Below are 23557 nucleotides of genomic sequence, written 5' to 3'. Positions count from 1 at the left end.
CTCTCAAATGGAAATAAGACCCCATCTGGATCCCAGGCACCCTGCTCCCCTTTCTTGCTGTGGCTGAGCCCAGGCCCAGCCCCCCCCATGGCCTCCCCAGAGCACAGAGGGCGTGGAGTGGGTCTGGGTCACAGGTCCCCAGGGGCGGCCGGCAGGACCTCAGCTCGGTGGGCTCCTCCTGGCTTGGCTCCGGCCTCACTGTGACCACCCAGAACATCACACAGTAACGAAGGAGATGGAGAGACTGACCCGAGGGCTGACCTCCCAGCAGCCCCTGTGTGAGGACCCACATCTTCCCTGCATCGTTCACCGGGATGCTACTCTCCCTCCCAAGAGAAGGGTGTCCCCGGCAAACACACCCTCATACCATGGTCCAGGCACTGCTCTGAACGGTTACACATGGTAGCCCATGTCATCTCCACGACAACCTTCTAGAATCAGTACTTTTATTATTTCTGTACGTGGTAGGCAGAAAACTAATCCACCAAAGACGCCCCTGTCCTAATCCTTGGGGCTTGGGAATATGTTACCTTACACGCAAAAGGGGTTTTGCATCCTGGTTAAATTGAGAACTGTGAGATGGAGAGATTATCCTGGATGTCTTAAAAGATGGAGGGAAGGAGGCAGAGAGAGAGAGAGAGGTTTGGAGATTGGAGATGCTACCATTCTGCTTTCAGAGATGAGGCAGCCACGGTCCAAGGGATGTGGGCAACCTCTCTCGAGAAGCTGGAAAAGGCGAGGAGTTCCGATGCCTTTAGCCTCCAGAAAGAAACGCAGCCCTCGCACACCTTGATTTCAGTCCGGGGAGACCCACTTTGGATTTCTGACCTCCAGCGCTCTAAGATAGGACGTACGTGCTCTTTGCAGCCCCTTGGTGAGTGGCCACTGTGATGGTGGCAATAGGAAAGCAGCACACCATGTCTGGGGCGGGGGGATGGCGGCACAGAGGGTTCGAACAACCTGCCCAGCGTCACACAGCCGCTCAGAGTCAGGAGCACGATCTGAACCCGGGCCGTCCGCTCGTGACCACAGACGCAGGGCTGCCTCTCACGGGTCCCGAGAGGGAGTCCCCGGCCCTGCCGGGTCCAAGACCAGGGGCAAGCTCCTGGAGTCCTTCTCATCTCATGAGTGAAAACAAGGCTGTGCGGGGGCCCGGAGAGAAGGCAAGCCCGGCGGACGCGTGTGGGCCGTTGACTGGGGCCGAGGGGCCGGCTCAGCCCGGCTCAGCCTCCCCGCGCCGCCCCCACACCACCTCCGCCTCCTACGCGGGCTGCAGCTCGGCTTCCAGCTTCTTCTTCCGGACTCCGTCCACAAAGAAGAAGTCCATGCCGATGAGGGTTTGCCCCAGGGGCGTGTCCACCCTGCTGCCCACCACCTGGTTCGTGGAGTTGGGGACCGTGTCAGAGAAGAGAGGCATATTCTCCAGCAGCTGCACAGGCTCCTTCTTGTTGCCCTGAAGAGAGGGGACAGGTGGTGTCACAAGCTGCCCGGAACACGTGGCCAGGCCCTCAGCAGGGACGGGAGGGGAAGGGGGCAGGTGGCCTCTGCAGGCACCATCCCCCAGCTGCCTCCACCCCAGTTCCGCCCCGGGGAAGCCAGAAACGTTCCCACATCGTAACCGTCCGGCTCCACGAGCCTCCACGCCGTGGGCAAGTCTGCGCAACCCCCCCCCCGCCCCCCCCCGCATAGGGAAATGCCACACGCCCCGGACCCAGCTGCTCAGACCCCTCAGTCACTGTCCCCACCCCCGAGGCAGCCCGGGCTCCCTCTCTAACTCCTGGTTTTGAACTTTATCTTAGTAAGACCATGGCTCCTTTCTCTCAGGGACGTGTGTTCAAGGTTCGTGCACGTTTTTGCGTGTGGCTACAGCTCCTTCCTTGTCCTTGCCACACGTTACGCGCCCTCGTGTGGCTTGTGCGAACATTCCACGTTACGTACCCACCCCGCCACGGATGGCATTTGGGTCTGTTCCCGGCCTGGGGGTCTGAACATTCGCGCACATGGCTGGAAGGTGAATGAGTGAGTTACTGCATGAGCTGAGAATAATCTGATGAGCCCTCGTGTCAGGTGCACTGGGGGCTACCCTGGGGCAAATAGGGGCTACAGGCCCAGCGAAGGAACAGAAGGAACAGGATCCACGCTTTCCCCTGGGAAATTCTGGGCCGAGGGGGCCCCACACCTCTGGGCGTGATGCAGGTGTCGTGGTCAGGTTGCTAATCCCTAGCCCTTGGCAGGGGGACTCTGTAGGCTGGAAGCCCAGGCCGGGAGCTCAGTGTAGGATTTCAGGTCTCATGAAGGACATCTTCTATCCCAGGGCAGGCAGCAAGCCCACGGGCTGGGAAGGCAGACGTTAAACCTTCCCCTAAAGCTGGCAAGGCGTGGCCACTGCCTGGGATGACTTGGCACGCTGCTCATTTTCCGGGTTGGTTCTTTGACAGTTCTTACAGCCAGATTCATCCAACATTCGGTCGTTTATCCAACATCAACTGAGTGCTAAATATTTGCTAGGTGCTGGGGGGTAGGGCACGGCTGGTGAGTGGGGTACAGCGGTGAAGCTGGTTTTGTCCTTTCTCTTAGGGAGCCCACAGCCTGCTGAAATGGATCACTGGAACATGACAGGCTATATCAAAGGAGTCTGTTGGATATGCTGGCGAGTAAAGAACAGAGGGGTCTGACCGAGCCTGCTCAGGAAGGAGAGATTTCTAGAAGGACGCACTTGAGTGATGAATAAGAGTCCACCAGACTGACCAGGTGGGGAGGGCATTTCAGGCAGGGGGAGAGCATGCTCGAAGGTGTGGCTAAAATAGCATGTAGGTCAGCGTGGGGAGGCAGGCAAGCTTAGATCATGGGAAGCGTTGTGAGCCACCCTGAAAAGTGCAGGTGTATTGAAGGATTTTAAGCAGGGGAGAGATATGGTCAGTTTTGTGGTTTAGGAAAGTTGTCCTGGTAGCAATGTGGAGTCGGATTGGAGGTGGTGATATTAGAAGCAGGGAATTCGTTTCCAACGTATGTTCCCCCAAGCTCATCTCCACATGGGGCACCCCCCCCACACATCACTCGGGACACATGGCTGACATCCTCATACGGGGGAAAACATTACCAGAAGCAGACACCTATCATTTCCAGTTGGCTCATCTTAATAAAATCTAGAAACATTGGGGAAAACTAATATCTAAATGCTCTGAGCATTTTTTCCCCCAGACCCTGAGTTTCTTGACACAAGACAGTATATATTTTTTTGTCTCTGTCCATTCCAGCATCCAGCACCCAGTAGGTCCTCCATAAACGTTAGATGAATGAGCACACATGCCCAGTGCAAGTGTGCATGTCAGGAACGTCGTTGGCCTTACCAGGGGGTCATAGTCTTTCAGGAAACTCCAGTGCTGAGCCCTGAAAAGGAAAACACGTGGGCAGTGACATATCATCCCATGACATTTTTTAACAAATGGCTTTCACTGTGTCAGGTGAACGAGTCAATGCCGCTGACGCATTTATTACGTCACAGGGGAACTAAAGCAATCCAGTGAAACAAACACCCCAAACCAACCAAGTATTTATAGTGTGGCCTCCACACCGAGCAAATATCTCAAGGATTAGTGACGTTTCCCGGAGTGGGATGTGTGGTACCAGAGGAGGTGGCCCGTGATGGGGAACGCAGAGCTGCGAGCCCACTGTGTGCATCTGCATTTTCAGAGCCACATGGGAGCCCTCAAGTGTTTCGTGAAGAAAAACCTCACTTTTTTTTGTAGCCTCTCAGTGTGCACAGCAGAGGACAGTGGGGACAGGGCAGGAGACCGGGACAGTGACAACGAGAAGGGCATTTTACCTGTGCTGCTAATTTAATTCTTATTTTATTCTGTTTTTAAGAAGTTGAACAATTCTGTGAGACTTAAAATAAAAACAGGCTTCTCTGCCCTAATCCTCATAGCCCCCGAACCCTACAGCGTCTGGTCACGTTTCCAGCCCTTTTGCTGTTTCTTTGGGCCCATCATGGAATGGTAAATCCAGGTTGCCATTGCTTGGGTTTTTGAAACTAAACGTATCTGTAGACTTTCTATTATGGGAGATTATGAGTTAGCTTTCTTGCCCCTTTTCCCTTTCCTCATTTCTTCCAAAATTATTGTATTATGGATTTGGGCTGAACTGATATGTATTGTTTATATCTTTAGGATTCTGTAAATACTGTTCACTGAGCAACTATCTAGGATCATGGGATCCCCTTCCCTTCCTTGGACAACTTGGAATTTTTTTCTAGGGTTTATAATCCCCCTGGTTTTCTTAGCTTTCTGTGTACAGATCACTGATTCCAAACTCTCCAACAAAATTGTAAAGCCCTCCCTGTGTGATCTTCCACACAGTCAAATGCAACAGGTAATCCACCGGCTCATTCACGTTTGTTCTCTAGAGGCCACTGTCTGGGAGACTGGGTCGCCCTGCTCCCACGAGGGTTGCTGCCCAGGACCCGCTCCTGCCGTCCTGACCTCCCCTCGGGGGTCCCCTCTTTCAGGGTCCCGGGCCTTCCTTTCTTGTGTACTCTCCTGTTGTGGAGCACATCCTCCAGAGTCTGTGCATGCGTGCATTTCTTCGGTTCTAGAAAATTCTCGAGCACTTTCCCCTTCCAAAATTTCATCTCTCCCAGCCTCCCCTTGGGGAGCTCTGTTGATGGGTATGTTGGATCTTCTTGCTCTGTTCTCTAGGGTTCTAATTCTTCTTCCATGTGTTCCCCCTCCTTGTCTTTCCGAGTAATTGTGATGAATCTGAGTTTATGAATGCGCACTTCAGTTGTGTTTTGTATTTTAACGTTACAGACTTTTTTTCTAGAGGTTGTTTTTGGTTCTTTTCCAAGTTGCCTCATTGTTCCGTGCTCAGACTTTGAGCGGAGCTCTCTGTCTTTAGCCTACCCTCCTGAGACGTTGGGAACCTCCCCACCTGACCCTTCCTGGGGCCCTGTTCCCTCATCTGCTTCCCCTCTGCAGTTGACCCTCGCGTCCCCCCCGGCCCGTTCATCTCCTCCCATCCTCCCCAAGTGTCCTGACCCTCCCACCCACCATCACCCCCTCTTCTGTCATGTGGGAGCCATGTTTCAATAGCTTTGGTTTTGAATTGACAGAAGGCAGGGACCTTGACCTCAGAGCCACACTAAGACTTAGCGAGAGCCAGCGAGTTAGGAGGTGGGAACACCTGGTCCCTGTCCTCGCTCTGCTTGCTGCCCGCTTTGCGGGCTCTGTGGCCCTGAACGAGGTCACTGTGTTCCTGGCCCCTCAGTTTCTCTATCCAGAAAAACCTCAGGAGAGGGGTTTACGGAGCACATCTCAGGTGCTGTAAGACCTGATTTCAAAGACTTGGTACAAAGAAGAATGTCAAATTATCTCAATACTTTTAAAAATACTGACTACATGCCCCAAAGATAATATTTTGGATAAGATACACCATTAAAATGGATTTCACTAGTTTCCCGTTATATATATATATTTTAAGGCTGCTTCTAGAATATGGAAGATTTCAGATGTGGCTCATACTGTATTTCTGTGGGGAGCGTGGCTCTGGATTTCCCTAAACTCTTCCTCTTGGGGTCTGGGACCCCTTTCTTCTCTGGCAGCTACTCTCGGTCTCCTGGCTACTTGCCGTCCGGTGACTGTTGCTGGCTGTGTGTTGCCACCTCATCTCTGGGAGCCCTTCCCGGGGAGCGTGGGCTCTTTCTCGCTCGTGAGCAGATCCACGTGTCATAAAGTTCACCCTTGCAGAGGGTCTGGTCCAGTGGTTTCCAGTATATTCAGAGTCCTGCACCATCACCGCTCTTTTTGTCACCCCCAGGAGAAACGCCCTGTCGCTCAGCGGTCACGTCCGTTCTCCCCTCCACGCCTGGCCGCCTCTCTGCTTTTCATCCCTGTGGGGCCAGTGTCCAGCTCCTGATTCCTGCCACTCCGCGGCCTCCTGGGCGGCCACCCAGATGTGTCCGGCCTTGAACACCCCACCAGCTCTCGCATCTTCACCCCGGAGCTGCAGTTCACCCAGGGATGAACCCCTGGATCATCCCACTAACGATCCAGGCTGGAGGTCCGGCCCCCTGACACCTCCTCCCCGCGCCCACATCCGCTCAGCTCCCGGGTCCTCCTGCGCAGATCGCCCCGCACCAGAGAGCCCTGTCCTCGTGAACGTCCCCCCATGCACCCCCCGTACACCCCACGTATACACCGCCCACTGCACGCACCCTACTCATAACCCACACCCAGCACACATGCACACACCCCCACAGCCCCACTCTCTACACCAACACTGCACACACACCACACACCGCACATATATACCCCCCAGACCCACACCCCACACACCACACACATTCTCACTCCAATCCATCAACAATTGTTGGAATTCTACCATAAAAACATTCCTTGAATTTTTCCCAGATCTTTGGCTAGATCACATCATGCTCTTCCTTAAAACCCTTGATGGTGTCTCATTACATTTAAAAATATGATCTTTTACAGTATATGAGATGTTCCTCCTACTGCTTATCTTGAGGCTCCCGTCCCCTCACTGACGGCCTCGGCCACGGACAGTCTTTGTTTTGTTTTGTTTTGTTTTGAAATACACCAAACTCTTCTTGGCCCCTTCTCGGATTTCAGGGCTCCGCCTCCTCGGAGAGGCCTCTAAAAAGAAGGCGCCCACCCTCCCCTCACTCCCTGACACTCATCACACTATACTTCGTCTCTCTGCTTGCTTTTTGGCTGCCTTGTCCTGAGAATGGAGGCTCCAAGGAGCCGGGTTTAGGGCTGTCTTGTCCCTCATTACAGCCTGACGGGGCGGCTCTCCTAGGAATGTCTGGATTGAATGAATGCATGAAGGGATGTCTCTCTCCTGGGTCAGAGGGCCAGGGCGTCCCAAACCCCCAATGCTGTCATGACTTCCTGGCCAGCCCACAGCGCTATCCCAGGAGCTCCAGCTGGAGAGATTATTCCAAAGGCAGATGGGACCCCAGAGTGAAGGAGGGGGGTCACGTGGCCCCTGCCCACCTCTCCCTCCCACCCTCTAGGTTCCGGTCTGGCCCAGAGCACTTTTCCATCAACACCATTTGCCTGGCTTACTCCTTCTCATGGGTCTCTCTGCTTCCAGAAGCTTCCTAGACCCTGAATTAGCTGGGGCTCAGGCAGGGCACTCACCAGCGCTGTTGGCCCCTCCTCTCGGCCTCCAAGAGCTGCCTCCACAGCTGGTCCTGCTGCACACCATTAGTTCCCAGGGCCAAGTGCTCTGCTTCTGGGGCCTGGGGGGTTTGGCGATTGCCGGCGAGACCCCTGCCCACCACAGGGCCATCCCGGGCCGTGGAGGAGTCTAAGGCTGACAGCCTGGTTGAGGGCAGCCGGTACCCAGCTGATGTGCTTCTCCGGAAGCCAGGGGTGGGGTGGATCCCCATGTGTGTGTGTGTGTGTGTGTGTGGCAGAGAGACAAAGAAATAGAGAAATTGAGAGAGACGGAGAGAGAGAGAGAGAGGCTCCTGTCTGAGCTCGGACCTCTCCTGGGACCCCCTCCACTCCTAACTCCAGGAAAGCCTGAGTAGGGGTCCCCCTCACTGGCCCTCTAGACCCCAAGCTCAGAGTGGCTGATGTGGGCTGGGGAGAGCACTTGAGCCTAGCTGTGTTTCGAGCTTCTGCCTGTGTTGACTGTTGCCGGGGGGACAGGGCAGCTCCCAAGTGTGTGTGTGACATCTGAACCCCGAGGGGGGTTTGGAGAGAGTTTCTGCATCGGTGCCAGGCCCAGCTCAGCTGCCCCTCAGCTCTGACCCCTGGCCCCCTGGCTGGAGACCTCAAAACAGCATGGAGGATGGGGGAGCGACCAAAGCCCGGATTTCTGGGACAGTAAGAAAAGACAGGATGCAGGGGGGTGGGAGGGGTTGGGGGTTGGGGCCCATCCTCCAATTGCCACATGACCTTGAGCAGTCCCTGTCCCTCCTGGGGCCTGTGAACTGACAATAGTCATCCTTCCAGCTCCCCCGCGGAGGCGCAGATGCGGGGCTCCCGCGAGAAGGCGGATGGAGGTGCTTTGTGAGCTCCAGAGTGGATGCCGGCCGATGCTCGGCTGCCGGAGGGGTTCTGAGCAGTGGCCGGCAAGGGAAAATCAGTGACACTGTGCAGTTACTACCCGTTCTACCCGCATCAGCCTGGAGGCCTTACAAAGCACCATCCTTCGTCTCGCTGAACCCGGGTCCTCCAAGACAGGCATTTCCAGCCCCATTCTACCTCGGAGGGAACTGAGGTCCTCACCAGCGGGATTAAGTGAGTGTCCAAGCTCCCCCGGTTACTCGCTGAGGCTTGGCCTTGTCTTTAGATCCTCTGAAGGAAACAAGGAGAACCCGGTGGGGAGGTGGAGTCGTGTTCTGAGCCTTCGGCTGCGATTCTGCTCTGACCCAGTGCGGCCCATGTCACTCTGTGGCTCCAGGCCCCCCTCCCTCATGGCTTCTGCCCCCAGCACCGGGCACTTCCAGCCCTCCCGGCTTCTGAATGCCCCCTGTATGTGTGGGCAGATGCACGGCTCTTTCCTTGAAACTTCCTGTGGGCCGATCCGCTGGGCGTGGTGCTCCCTTCTCTGCGCAGCTGGGAAACAGACCCCAGGACAACACAGCGCCGACAAAGCCATACTCCCTGGAGGTTTGCCCAGCGCCCCTGGGGTGTGGGGACGAGTTCAGCCAATGACCTGAGCTCGCACTGGAGATTCTGCTTTCAAGCAAGAGGTGCCTGTGTTCAAGGAGTGAAGAGGGGAAGAGGATTTGCCAGGTGGAAAAATTGGGGCGAGTAGGAAAAGCGTGGATGCAGGAGGGAGCACTGGTATTGGGGGGCTGTCGGGGGAGAGGTGAGGTCTGAGACTGGCCAACAGGACCCCAGGCACAGGGCTGGCCCGATCTGTGCCTGCAGTTAGTGCACAAGGGAAAAAACGAGAAGCCGCAGGAAAGAACAAGAGGCAGGGGAGTACCATTGCTACGGCCCAGGTGAGCGGTGGGGAAGCCCGGAGTGGAAATGGGGTGATGGCCACCAGCACTTGCCTGAGGAGGAGGCCGAGTGATGTGACCTTCTGGGACATCAGTCCAAAAGCAGAGGTGGTGGGGCCGGTGGGGGCTGTCTTTCCTCTCTCCTGGGTTCTTCCTCCAGAGCTGGGCCAGGCGGGCTGGCATTCCATGACCTTGACGTTTTCCCGGTAAAGACGGGCTGGGTGAACGCCCAGAGCCCAGAAGCAGGCTGTCCCGGTGGTGGTTCTCTCTTCGGTGGCTGTGCCCCCAGCACAGCCAGGACAGGTCTCTACCTTGCTGAGGGGTGGCAGCTCTGGCCTCCTCAAACATCTAGAAGAGGTCCCATGAGTGTGTGTACAGAGGGCAGTGACTGCTGCATGGGACACCTCTTGTAAGGTCAACTGCAGGCTGAGGCTTGGAGCAGCCTGGAACAGCCTGGAACAGCCATGGCGTGTGCCCAGATACCTTGGCCCAGGTCCCCTGGCCACATGGTCCAGAGACAAGGAAGAAGACCAAAAAGGCCAGCTAGGGCATCCAGGATGACCAAGTGCCTGATGTATGTGAGGCTGAAGACTTCTGTGGGGGTTGGTCTTTAATTTAGAAGCCATTTCAGACTGGCAGATGGTAGAGGGATAGATAGAAATGTGACAAAGCAAATACAACAAAATGTTAATTGTAGAATCTAGGCCATGGGTATATGGGTGTTCACTGAACCCTTTTTTCACCGTTTCTGTATGTTTGAAATTTTTCAAAATAAAATGTTGTGGGAAGAAAGACTTCACCTGCCAGTCCAGCTTGAACACATTCTGTTTCCTCAGTCACTGAGCCGGAAAAGTGTCCAGATCCACTCTGGGTGGGTCTCCCTAAGCCCAGCCTGGGGGACACCCCCCCACAAAGGGAATCAGGACACTGGATTCCAGTCCCAGCTCTGCCAGTGACTTGCTGGGTGTCCTTGAGCAAGTCATTGCCTCTTCCACACCCCACACCTTGAGATGTAACTTTATATACAACCTTCCAGGACAGGACAAAAATCCCTGGATTTGGGGGTTGCTGGAGCTGTATTTTAATGGATTGCTCCCAACCCCAAGAAGGACTTTAACGTAGGTTCTGGTAGAACCTTACAGCCTGGGCTCTGGTGTGCAGCGACTCGCGGGGCCCCCCCGTGGGCCAGGTGGCAGCAACTTGGGAGAATTCGCCAAGCTGAGTGAGGCTCCGCCCCGCGGGGCAGGTGTGGGTGGGGTTTGTTCGAGGAGCCACGCCAACCGCCTGTAGACCCTGCCCCTTTCCGAGTTGGCCGGCGGAGGGCGGGTCCTTCGCTGGAGCTCCCGCTGCAGGGCAGGGCCGAGGAGCCGCAGGGAGCGGGTCCAGCCGGTGTGACGTTGCTGAGCAGAGTTGGGAGCAAGCAGAAATGGGGGTCAGCAGATGAGAGGCAGGAATGGGGTGCAGGGAGAGGCGGGGCTCCGGGAAGGCAGGGGCTGCGGTGGGGCAAGTATTTGCCTGTCTAGTTTAGGCTTCCCTCCTGTCCCCTAGATCTCCCCTTCCCAGATGAAAAATTTGGCTTAACACCAACCTCCGTTGCCCCCATGCACACACCCTAAAGGCTTTATAAAAGGTGGTGAAAGCCGAAGGATTCAGGGCCATCGTTCACACTTTTTCAGCTGCTCCTACCGAGTCCCCAGAAAGTTCTGAGATGAAAACAGTAGCATTCAAGGTAATTTATGTGTGGAGAAATCCACACCCCCTTGTCATCCCAGCCATTTTCACTTTAACAGTCACTTTTGATCCTACTGTTTGTTAGTTCTTTGCTGTCAGTTTGCCCACCATTTTGTACTCAGCTTTAAAAAATTTAACACCAGAAACATCTTTTCATGTCTTCCTTCATAATCTTTATACTTCTCACTTTGATCAGTTTCTTAGAATCGGTGTTTAGTAATATACTTAGCCACTTTCCCTGTTCTTAGACATTTACTTTATTTCTGGATTTAGCATTAGCTCTGATGGATATCTTTGTGCCTCTTTCTGTTGCCTTGTTTCAACAGGACATGTTCCCAGAATGGGATGACCGAGTCAAAGGACACGGACAGTTTCATGACAGCAGCATACAGAGCACGCCTCTCCAGCCAGGCACGAGTGTGTCGGCTGTGCTGGTCCCCACCACACCGGGAAGCTGTGTGTCAGGGTCTCTGAGACCACCCCCAAGGTAGACGATTTGCTAGGGGGACTCCCAGGACTCAGCCGACGGTAATGCTCAGGGCCCTGATTTATTTTGGCCAAAGGAAATGAACCAAAATCAGGAAAGAAAAAAGGCATCTGAGACAAAGCCCAGAGAAACCAGGCACAAGCTTCTAAACCGTCCGCAGAGGAGTCACACAGGACACGCTGGCTCCCCAGCAGTGAGTTGTGACAACACGTGTGAAAGGTTGTCGACCAGGTAGGCTCTTTATTTTATTTTTTTAAGATTTATTCATTTATTTGAGAGACCGAGACCAAGAGCAAGCACTCGAGCAGGGGGAGGGGCAGAGGGAGAGAGAGAGAGAATCTCAAGCAGACTCCCAGCTGAGTGCGGAGTTCCTATGCAGGGCTCGATCTCATGACTCCAGATCATGACCTGAGCTGAAACCAGGAGTCAGATGCTCAACCAACTGAGCCACCCAGGTGCCCTGACCGGGTAGGCTCTTTAGAGACTCAGTGCCGAGGGCTTTCACGGGGGGCAAGTCATGTTGCTACCTCTGTGTAGCGCGTCCCCAAGTCCCGGAGTCCCAGAAGGAAAGCCCATGCTCAGCATGAACCATATTGTAGCACAGTTTATGCATATGGAGCCATTTTTATCAGGTAATGGAGAGAACCCTCTGGAAATCTAGGTTCCCAGAGCCCGGTGAAGGGCCAGTCTTACAAGCAGGCCTCCCTGAGGATAGTGGTCTCAGGCGTGCTCTATTAACTATTTTTCACTTGTGTTATTGCGCTCACTAACACTTAACTAGTCCCCATTTTCCCCACGAGTATCCTTGATAATTTTCAGCAATTAGGCACTCCACATTTTCGATACCAATCTAGGCTCTGGGAGATCTGTGGGAGATCATTTAAATATTCCCTGATAGATAATTGCATTAAAAATAATAATTGTATAGCACTGTCAAGTTTGAGAGTGTGCTTGCCTTTCTCACTGAAGTATGACAGCCTCGTGAGGGATGGTTGATGCTATCTGGATTTGGTGCAGAGCCTGGGTGCTCACTGGTTCCATGGGCAGGAAATGGGGTGCCAGGACCAGAACCCCTGCTGACCGCCATTTCTGGTCTCTGCCTAAATTATTATTTGCAGAGGAAAAGCTTCCCACATAAACAGTTTGACCTTGGCTCTCCAAAATATAAACTCAGTGGCTTATATTCTGAAGACCCCGGATCCCTGGGAATTGGGGGCATTTTCAGCACTGGAAAAAATATTCTGGGGTCATCATCTTTATTTTCTTTATTCTGGAACTTCCCACTAATGGGCCGCTGAATGCTATTTAGGAGAAAGTAGTTGAATTGGGGATGATTGCAATGCACATGTGGGGCAGCAGGGGGCAGCCTGTAGCTGTGCATCCTCCACCAGCTCTAAACTCTGTGATTCCCTCTCATTCTGTCATCCCAGGGCGCTGAGAGAAGCCAGGCGTCCTGAAGGTTTGAGGCACTCTGGAAATGAGTGTCATGTCCAGAGGTGTCCATGAAGGAATTCAGCAGTGGGCCTGGGGGGAACCGGGGCTTGACAAAGAGCCCTCAGTTAGCAGTGGCTCTGGGCAGGGGTGATACCCCAAATGGTTAGCAACAGGTAGGGCCCAGGCACCAGCCAGCCAGGGGGGTACTGGAGGCCATCTGCCGCCACACGAGAGTGCAGGAGTGAGAGGTGGGAAGTGGGGAGTGAGCGGGGGGGGATTCGGGGCAGCTGTTTACCAGGTGGTATGAAGGGATCTCGGTATTTAAAAACTGAACCAGTGCTTACAGGCTGATTATTAACCCGGATGAGGCCTGGGGGGGCCTGAAGCAGTGGTGTCAAGATCCCTTCAGCCCAAGCGCTGTGGATTCAATGGTTCATAGGGTGGGAAATTATGAAAACATGAGCTTTTCGCAAACCAAGGGGATATAGTACTCTCACAGCAGATCGGGCCGCCTTGCCCTTGGCTTTCTGAGCCCCCATGATTTGCCCACCCCTGCTGACCCATGCAGGTCTCTGCCCCGGGAGCCTGGTCTGGAAGGCCTCACTCCTGCTCTAGGCTCCCCTGAGCTCCTCCAGCTGCTCGGTGTAGTGGTGGTCTCCCAGGTGAGAGGCTGGGGGCCGGGCTGGAGCTGGGGGCAGCTGGGCGGGCTGGGGGTGTGGAGGAGAGCACCTGCCGGGTACAGAGCGTGGGATTTGTGTCGGGCAGACCTCCGTCCCAGCTCCAGCCCCGCCCCCTGGGTGACCCTGGGGAGCCACTTCACCTGTCTTCCACCCTGACCTGGCCCTGCTGCTGAGAACAGGCTGGGAAGGTGGATGTGAGCGGCCCTCCAACTCAGGAGTGTAGTGCACGTCCATGCTGAGCGTGTTCGCGCTCAGTTAGGTTCTTCCAGGGAGAATCAGGTCTAGAATGTGGGAGTGCCCAAGGATTAAAGTCCAGCAAAGTACAGTGACTCCCAGCAGCTTGTCTCCCAAGAGCGAGTTCACTGGAATCTGTAGACTGGGTAAAGCGGATCGCCCTCCCCGTGTGCCTCATCCAGTTACTGGAAGACCTGCGTAGAACAAGAAGTCTGAGCAAGAAGAGTTCTTCCGGCCTGACTGCCCCGCTGGTGCATTGGTCTGTTCTTGTCTTTGGTCTTAAGCTGGGAAATCAGCTCTTCTTGGGTCTGAGCCTGCCGGACTCGAACTTACACCATTGGCTCTCGTGGGCCTCCAGCTTGCCTACTGGACTTCCGGGGACTTGTCAGCCTCTGTGATCCTGGGGGCCAACCCTTTCTAACAGAGCGATCTCTGTCTGTCCATCTACCCACCTATCCAACTCTGCATCTCTATGTCTGTACATTCTTCTTTTTTAGAGAACCTCAGTAATACAGATGGGTCTTATTTTGTCTATTTTACAGATGAGGAAATTAAGTCCAGAGAGTTTAGATGGGAGGTGGGAACTCAGGGTCAGATGAACACAGATTGAACCGTCTGAAGCCGGCACCCATCTTGTCAGGTCATATCATCCCTGGGCACACCTGGACCAGCAGGGAACACACAGGCCTAGGCTCAGGAGGTAGGGGTGCCTGCTTCTTCTTCACAGGAACCCATAGGGCAAATAGTTAATCAACACTACCCTAAAGATATAGTCACCAGATGTACCTAATGAAATCCCGAACATAAAGAATAAAGACATGCACCCCAATGTTTATAGCAACAATGTCTACAATAGTCAAACTATGGAAGGAGCCCAGATGTCCATCGACAGATGAATGGATAAGGAAAATGTGACACACACACACACAATGGAATATTACTCAGCCATCAAAAGGAATGAAATCTTGTTATTTACAGTGATGTGGATGGGACTAGAGGGTATTATGCTAAGTGAAATAAGTCAATCTGAGAAAGACAAATACCATATGATCTCACTCATATGTGGAATTTAAGAAACAAAGCAGATGCACATAGGGGAAGGAAAGGGAAAATGGAATAAGATAAAAACAAAGAGGGAGGCAAACCATAAGAGACTCTTAATCATAGGAAACAAACTGAGGATTGCTGGAGGGGAGGTGGGTGGGGGGATGGGGTCACTGGATGATGGGCATGAAGGAGGGCACGTGATGGAATGAGCACTGGGTGTTGTATAACAACTGAAGAATCACTAAATTCTACCCCTGAAACTAATAATACAGTATATGTTAACTAAAATTGAATTTAAATAAAGAATTAAAAAAAAGAATAAAGACATTTTTCACATTGCAAGCCTCTTGAGATGGAATCACCTCTGGGGACCCAGGTGAAGCAGCAACAGAAGTTTTTCTAACATGACCTCATGGGTCTGCAGTCAGCAGCACCCACTTTCTCAGGAAACCCCTGCCCGAAATTTTGCCCTTAAAAACCCTCACTTGCAAGCCATCCAGGAGTTCAGGACTTCAGAGCATTAGCTCCCATTCTCCTGGGTGGGGCCATACCGATACGTAGCCCATCATTCCTCACTGCAAAAGCTCAGGTTTTGTGGGCTTGCTGCACATCGGATGAATGGACTCTGTTTCGACTCAGCTGTATACCTACGTGTTGGCCACTGTGGTCTGGCAGTTGGCCAGGTTCTGGGTCTGCCTCTGTGGCCTCCCAGTGAAATGCTTACGACTTGGAAGCATGAGGAGCAGATGCCCGAGGACCACAGTGAGCTGTCACCCCCCAGGACTAGGGCTGGGGGCTGGGGAAGAGGACAGGACTCACAGATATCCCCATTCTGCATTTTCAAAGCAGAAGGGAAATAGATAGGAGCACAGATGTCTGTATCTCAGGTCCAGTGTGGGTGAGGGGACTGGGACAGATGCAGCCTGCTTGACAGGGGAAGGGACACCTTGGTTAACACCAAGGTGTTAACACAAGTTAACACCTTGGTGTTAACTCTGAGCTGGGTGATTTCATGCTCTTGTCTCAATTGTGTTCACCCCACATTGTGGATGAGGAGGCGGAGGCTCAGAGGGCTTGCCTACTATCTCAAAACTGGAAGGTTGAGCAGCTTGGAACGAATCCGACATCAAATCCTCCTAGGGCCCGAGTTCTTCCTGCCACTCTTTACTCCCTGTCCAAGGGAAATCTTCTGTTCTTTCTAAACAAGGGAGGCACGGAAGCCTTGTTGAAGGAGAATATTGGACAGTGGATTTGGAGAGGAAATAATATTTGGTGGGGGCGGGGGATGCAAGAGTTAGCTTTAGAGCTGCAAAACCAAAGTGGGCAGAAGAATATTTTATCTACGGATGGAACTTTCACAATTTCCTGCTTATTATTTTGCCAAGATTAGCCGTGTTTTGATCCCTGTAAAGGCCAACAGCTGTCTCGGACACATTGGTTCTACAAACTGGTGCAGAATCTGTAAGTCAGGAGGGGTCCTCGGGAGACCACAAACTCAGCAGGGACCTGGGGATGATGCCCCTTAAAGTGTCACAGTTTTGCGGTGGAAAAAAGATGTTTGCTCTGGGTTCCCAACACTATAGTGGCAAGTTTGAATTATGGGCCCTCTCTGTTAGAGGGCTTAGTGCCTCCGGGGAACGAGAATGTATTTGCATTTGCATCTTGTAAATTTCCTGAGCTCAAGTGCACTAGACCGGGATGCCGCTTACATTTTGCATTAGGGCTGAGATTCACTTACTGAATGTCTATGCAGAAAGGTGGCAAAATATGGTGGTTAAGAGCAAGCACTTAGGGGTCAGACCTGGATCGGAGTACTAGCTCTTGCCCTCACCAGCACTCAAATGCTGAGAGTAGCTTTGTTTATGTGTAGCTGTGAGAACACAACTCCTTTGTGGGGTGGGCTGGGTCTAAATCCCCTTTTTGGCTGCTTTATAGTTTCCTTGCTAAGCCTCATCCCACTCCCTGGGAAGGAGGTGGTAAAAATAGCAGTCACCCCAGAGGGTTATGGCAACACGAAATGTCACAAACTCTGAGTAAATTCTTAGCAAACTGCTGGGGGCTGGAAAGAATAATGCTGGCCAGTATGGTTATGATCGTGTTGCAGCCCACCAGAGAGAGCTACCCACCAGGAACATTCCTGTAGTGCGGTGCTGAGTTCATGTGGCTTGCAGCAGCAAGGGCGTATTCCGCCCCCCACCCCACCCCAAGGAACTCAAGGCCATCTTGGAAAGGAGCCTTGTGCCCGGCGATTCTAGGAAGAGTGTTAGTCATTTTTTGCAGCTGCAGCGTGGCCTTGCTGGCTTTCTTTGTTTCCTTTGTTCTGGTGGGTTCATCTGTGTCCCGTTGGAAAACTTGTTTATCTCTGATTGCCAGTCAGCAGGGCTAATTTTCACTTGCTCAGTAGATTATGCAGATCTCGGCTATCAAAGACTTGGGTTTCATTTAAGCCAACGCGTGATCGCTCTTCCCAAGTTGACACCAAAACAAGACTTTCCCACCGCTGCGTGACGGCACCTGTGTCCCACCTGCGTGCTTGCGCCACCAAGCCAGCCCCATCTGATGTCTGCATGCCGCTCTGCCCAGGAACACACTCCTCTGTGCGTGGCTCGCTCCTGTCATTCAGTCTCAGCTCAAAAATCATCCCTTTCATGACCTCCTCATAACGAGCTCCCGCCCAGCTCTCTGGCAGTCTCTGTGTCCACTCTGTCATCTTTCATTTATCACTCTCAAGTTGTTTTGTTCGTTGTTGTTTCGCTCGCTAGAGGCAGGACACCACGGATGCATCTCCAGCTACAGTGGCACCTGGCGTGTACTAGGTGCTCAGTAAACAGTTGTGGAAGGAAGCCAGGAGGCAGGAGTATCCCACAATGATCCTTGCCAGTTTGGTCCATAGGATTCGAAGGGGTTGGAAGGGAGCTTGAGGTCATGGGGTCCAGCATCCCTCTGGAGGCAGCGGCTCCTTCTGCGACATCGTCACCTTGCCTCTGTTGGGCCATTTCCATTACAGAGAGCTCCATAGTGTATGACATGCCCTGGGCATTCCTCAGAAATGCCTTTCTTAGAGAGGGACTGAGCTTCACTCACAGGTCCCAGTTCTGCCCCTAGAACTGCTGAGAGCAAGACTCACCATGGTCCTCTGAGTAATGGAGGAGGGCTCTCAGACCTCTTCTCTAAGATGAGCCCCCAGTCTCTGGACATTCCTTCCACGACATGGTTTCTAGGTGCCCCAATTTTCTCTTTTTATATCAAAGACCTGAAAAATTTCAGGAGTGTCCTTCAGTACCCCTGGTATTAAGTGTGATGTTTTCTGCAGGTGAGCAGTTTTGGGGTACGGAGGGGGATCTGTAGGTTTCATCAGCTTCTCAAAGGACCCTCGACCTCAGAGTGGTCCAGAAGCTTCCAGAAGCCCTGCTGTATCTACCCTGTCTCTCTATAGTGCACAGTGGGTGTGTTTCCCCTTGATAATGGCCACCCATTCCAGGCAGCACTTTCATTCGAATGACTCCCTTTTGCTAGTTCCCGGAGTCCTCACAACACTGTTTCTCCAGCGTGTCTGGTTCTATTTCTGTGAGTGAGGAAAGAGGGCCCCCAAGGGGTAGGCTTTTATCTATTTTGAGGCTGTGTTGTTAGATGTGTCAAGCTCAAGACTGTTAGACCTTTCTGGTGTGCTTTTCATCATTAGATGGTAAGTTTGTTGTCTTAGGAAGCACATGGTCTTTTTTCCCCTCCTGTTAATATAACTGTACTCATTTTCTTTTGATAAATATTTGCCTGCAATTTCTTTCTCCATCCGTTTATTTTAAATGTGAGTACTTATGTTTTAGGTGTGTCCTATAAACAGCATAAGGCTGTCCTAAAGAAAAAAATTCAGGCTGACAGATTCTGCCTTTTAACAACCAAGTTTAGTTCATTTTTATTGCAATTATTGATATTTTGATTTTTTTCTACAATCTTAATTCCTACTTTCTGTTTACCCTGCCTTTTAAAAGTTCTGTTACTTCTCTTATTTTGAAATAAACTCTACTCTTCTTTAGCAATTTGAAAATTGCCTATTTTTTTTAGTGGTCATCCTTAACATATGTATTTAACTCTGTTTATAAACGTCTGCCATTTTTCTATCCTCCACCCAAACATTTGGTATAAAATACACAAATTTTAGAATGTTTTCGCTATAATCACTTACCAAATTTTACATGTTATTTTTGTGTGATACTTGAGTTCCACCTTGTTTTTATTACCCCTCAAATTAATTATAACTGTTTTATTTAGTCAGTACTGGTTTTGCTTTTCTGGCATATTTATTACCTTCTTTGCTCATTTCCATCCTTCTTCTGGGTTCGATTTTCTTCTTTTTGAAATAGTTCCCTTTGGTGTTTCCTTTACTGAGGATCTATTGGTAAATTCGTTAGTTTCTATTTGTAAACATCTGAATTCTTTTCATCATTCTTAAATGATAGTTTCACTAGGTATACAGTCCTATTTTGACTGTGAAATGTCTTCCTAGCACTTTGAGAATAACCTCCCATTGTATTCTGGTTTCTGCTGGCTGTCCGCGAACACTGTCCACGAACATCCAGTGCCCTGAAGGGATCTGCCCCTTCCTTCTCGTTGCTTTCCAGATCTTCTCTTTGTCCTTGATCTTTGTCATGTTGTCCAGATGTGAGATCCTGCTGGATCCTTTCATTATCCCTTTGCCTATTGGCTCTCCTTCATTTCCTCTGGGTTTTCTCTTCCAGAACCAATCACATGTATGGATATAGGCCCTTTTCATCTTATTCTTTCTGTCTCGACTTTTCTTTCGTATTGTCCCTCGCTCTGCCTCCCTTATGGTCAGTCTGAGACACTACTTCCTGTCTGTCATCATTCAGCTTGAGACCCTGCTGCTGCTGCTGCTTTTTTTTTTTTTTTTTACAAAGAATTGTGGAAAGATGTAGACAGTTTTCTTGCTAAAATAAAGATGATTTGCCCTCATGCCTGTCCCAGGGCTGCTTTTTTGGATCTTATCAAAGTGTAATGAGACCAGTCCCGGTGACTCTCCACCTGCTCCCAGTGATGAGCTGTTTTCTTCTCGCTGGTTATTTAAACATTCCTGCAAACTGGAATTGTGCTCAAAAGGGGTCAGTCTTGCCACTCTCTTTCTAGAATTCACCTTTTCCCCATTCTTGAAGACTGGATGGCACTTTCTTGTTCCTTCAGCCTATTGGCCCCTTTCTTCCTCTCCCGGTTTCTCGCGTGCACTTGCATTTGACCTGGGGTAAGGTCTTACAGGTTCTCACTTCCCTGGGCCACCGGCTGCCTTGTACCAAAAACGTGGGATTAGTTAACACGACCAGAAACCTTTTTACCCTCTCTCTTGTCTGGAAATTGTGCGTCCTGTGCTGTGAGAGGGTTGGTGATAGCATGTGGGGATCAGAGTTGAAGTTGTATCAGTAGGTTGGTCGGAGCATCTGGCGGAGCTGAAGGACGGAGTTAATTTAAAAAGTAAAACCCCCCTGCGAAATGCATAGGACTCCGGGGAGACCTCCCGACCGGGAAAGGGAAGGGCAGGGAACCCATAGCGACTTAACTCTTTCCTTTCCCCAGGCCACATGCCAGACACCTTACCCAACCCCACAGCCACTGGAAGCATCGGCCGCCGTGGCGTGGCCTGAGTAGGCCTGGCAGAGCTGCCTCCAGCTGGCTTTACAAGCTGTGGGACCGAATTATTTATTCAACTGACATTCATCAAGGCACTCATCAATCTTTCAGAAATATTTTATTTTCCTTTTATAGCTTGCTGTATACAAAGTCCCTGCCCCTTTGGGTTGAGTTTTCTCATCCGTTAACCAGGTGGAGGGCTGAACGCCGTGGTAACCCCGAGTCACACGTCCAGCGGTAGCCATGTGGCAGACTAGAACCAGACAGAAGGGGGCCCGGCCGGCCAGAGGTCTGACTCCTGTCCTCCCGTCAGGGTTCTTGGTGGAGGCCGGCAGGCGCCGTTAGCTCAGTGTTGGGCTCACGTGCACTTTCTCTTTTCAACCAGAAAGGCAATTTGACAAGGACAGAGGTGTGAGGACAAGAGGCAGCTGCAAATTCAAAGCACAGCACGTCGGGCGTGCAAGTCGGTGATGCTGGTCCGGTCCCTTCCTAGGCTCTCCTTCTGGGTGTTGTCCCTCCCTTTCCAGGGAGCCCAGAAAATGGTGGCAAATGCACAACAAGCCATTCTGTCACACAAAAATATTTCTTTGAGGATTTTAGCGGGGAACGCAGACCGCCGTCAGAGGCTCTGATGCTGAATTCCAAAAAGAAGGTGGAGCGCCCGACAGTCTGTGGCACAGTTTTGACGTGGAGTCTCCCCGCGTGGTTCGCAGAGGACAGTTGCTTTGGCTCAGGGTGCGTGGTGGTGACGGACACAGTGTCGTGGGGCCGAAGGTGCCCATAAACAGTGTGGTCCTCCTAGGAGCTCACCTCCCCGGCCGCCTCTGACGGCGCCTTCCCCGGGAGGGACACCCAGGGCTGCTTCTTGGGACCACCTTCAGGGCCTGGGCCAGGTCTGAGCGCGCGACTTCTGCCCTGTATCTTCACCGCGGTCTGTAGCATTCGCCCACCCTGCACACTGGACCCAGCGAACCTTCCTGATGCCGACCTGAGCAGTGGCGCTGGCCCCGTGTGCTGGCCGCCTGCTCCCTGCCTTCCACCTCGCACCCCTTCATCGCTTGGCACCTGCCCTACTTTGCTGCAGCCACACGAAACCCCTCGAAACTCCCAGGACGGGTCAGCTGGGCCTGCAGAGTTGTCTCCCCAGAACGAGCACTATCCTCCAGGACGCATCCTGTCCCTGTCACCGAGGAGTCCTTGGTCCCCCCACCCCGTCTGGGGCTGGTCTCCTCCTCTCTGGACCCCCACCCACTGCAGCCTGGGAATTCCTCTGTCACATTGTCACTCTGTATTAAACAGGCATTTGCTCGTCTCTCTCCCCTCCTGAGTTGGGGCTGCTTGAGGGCAGGGAGCTGGGATCCAGGGTTCCTGCGTGTCCTGGTCCCTTGGCAGGAGCCTGGCGTATAGCAGAGGCCCCACACATGTCTCTAGGGTGAAGACATGAGTAAGTAACTGAACGTAGCTAGAAGTCACCCAGGCTGAGGCTTATACACCGGAAGATCACCCAACCAGGAAGGGCTACGTCAGCAGGAAGAGTTCCCACGTCTGCTCATAAATGGAATCTGGAGGTGGCTACCCCAGGGGCAGTTTCTGGAATATTCTGGGCAAGGGCATCATCGTCAGAACAAGCCTGTCCTTTTATCATGCATCTGTGAGGAGAGACCCTCCTTTGGCTGCCGTGCGTGTTGTGTTGGGGGCCCATCTCCCCACACAGGGTGGGTCCCCCAGGAAGCTCACCCCAAGGCAGAGAATAGAGTTTGGGACATTTAGTGGGGGCAGTGCAGGCCAGTGTCTGTGGGAGGAGAGAAGGTAGTCCGGCTGGATAGGGGGAGGAGGGGAGTGATGCTGGACCAGTGGGCTCAGCTCATCCCAGGGGAGCTCTGCACCCAGAACAACCCTTCAGGGTCATCCCAAGTCAGAGCAAGGGGCCAGGTCTTTACACCCCTGTGTTGACTGTCACAGGAGGCAGGCTGTCCCCAAGGAGGGGTCTTGTTATGGGTTCATTTGTGTCCCTCCAAAAAGATACGTTGAAGTCTTAACACATGTGAATAGGAAGGAATCTGTGGCAAATAAATAGCATTTAGATCTCATCTCTGCAGAGCTGGCCATTCCTTTCAGGAGCAGTGGCCTTCCTGTTGATTTGGAAGGACAGATCGTGGGGTTACACCACCGTTTCTTGTCTGCGCACAAATACTCCATTCAAACCCAGGAGAGCACGTCCACACTCTTCGAAGTTCTTTTAAGCACTAGAGATTAAACCAGGGCCGCAGAGATTGTTGATGCCGGAAGGGACATCGGGAGCAGGTGCTCACTAACTGGAGAGTGGACCACGCGAGGACAGTGCGGAGGACACCAGTGCCTGTGGGTCAAGGCGCGGCTGACCGTAACTAGCTGGCTGTGCCGGGAGCGGGCTGAGCGCCTCCCCTCGGCCCCTGGGCTCACCCCTCCTCTGCCAAAGGCCTGGCCTCCCCTCGTCACTGACCCCTCCCCCTCAGGGAGTGGTGCTATGTGGCCCCCCGCCCCACCTTGTCAGGAAAGTTGCCTGTTGGTGCCTGGCCACTAGGGAACCATAGGACAGAGCTGCCTGGCCCAGACTTGTGCCCTCCTGGGGGCCACCTGCTTCACGGATGGCTGTGGCCATTACCTAGCAGTCTGGCCACCTGCCTCCGCTGAGGACGACTTGCAGGCCACCCCCCCCCCCCCGATTCTGGCTGAGGCCTTCCCGGGCAGTTCCACCCCATCTGCCGAGTCCTGCTGTCCTTGCCCCTGGCAGGAGCTGATCTGCCGGGCATTCCCGGTCACCGACCTGCACACCGGTCTCTGCCTAAGGGTGCATTCCCGCCCCGGTCCTGTGGGCAGAGGTGTCCTCGCACAAGCTGGGGGAAGTAGCCCGCTCACAGAGAGCAGGGGGAGTGGCCCGCTGTTCCCCTCCACACTGGCTCTGTGCCTGGGAGGAGGACGGAAGCGCTCTGCCCCATTCCCCTCTCTGGGTGCCTGGCCTTGGGAGCAGGACTGGGTGGCCCTATGACTCACTGTGACCCATGCCTCTAAGATTCCCTCCCTGCAAAGGGCCTTAGGGAGAAGGTTCTCTGGCCTTCCTTTCTTCCTTTTGTAAGCTCTCCTGCCGGGGCTCAGAGACTCAAGATAACTCGAGGGGTGGTGTAATGAGCCAATGGCGCTAATTACATCAGTCCTGAATCCCAGCTGGGCTTGTACTCATAGTGAGGTTATGGACTTACACAGAACGCCCAGCTAGGAATAGAACCCCGTCTCCTGTGTCTCCTCGTTTGAATAGGCTCTTCTGGGGGATACGGTCTCTTGATGGGT

General features: G+C 52.8%; 1 protein-coding gene across 1 annotated transcript; it reads right to left on the bottom strand.

The window, feature by feature from the left end:
• Window positions 1–1261: 1261 nt before the first annotated feature.
• On the bottom strand, window positions 1262–7411 carry C10H2orf50 (chromosome 10 C2orf50 homolog). The gene is made up of 3 exons (XM_021697684.1): window positions 7161–7411; window positions 3351–3390; window positions 1262–1453 (listed from the first exon to the last, which is right to left on the bottom strand). Exons 1-3 carry the CDS (start codon window positions 7409–7411, stop codon window positions 1262–1264), a joined length of 483 nt encoding a protein of 160 aa, XP_021553359.1.
• Window positions 7412–23557: the final 16146 nt, after the last annotated feature.

This window comes from Neomonachus schauinslandi, chromosome 10 (genome assembly GCF_002201575.2).
Source record: "Neomonachus schauinslandi chromosome 10, ASM220157v2, whole genome shotgun sequence".
NCBI lineage: Eukaryota > Metazoa > Chordata > Mammalia > Carnivora > Phocidae > Neomonachus > Neomonachus schauinslandi.
This window is presented reverse-complemented; position numbering and strand designations above follow the sequence as displayed.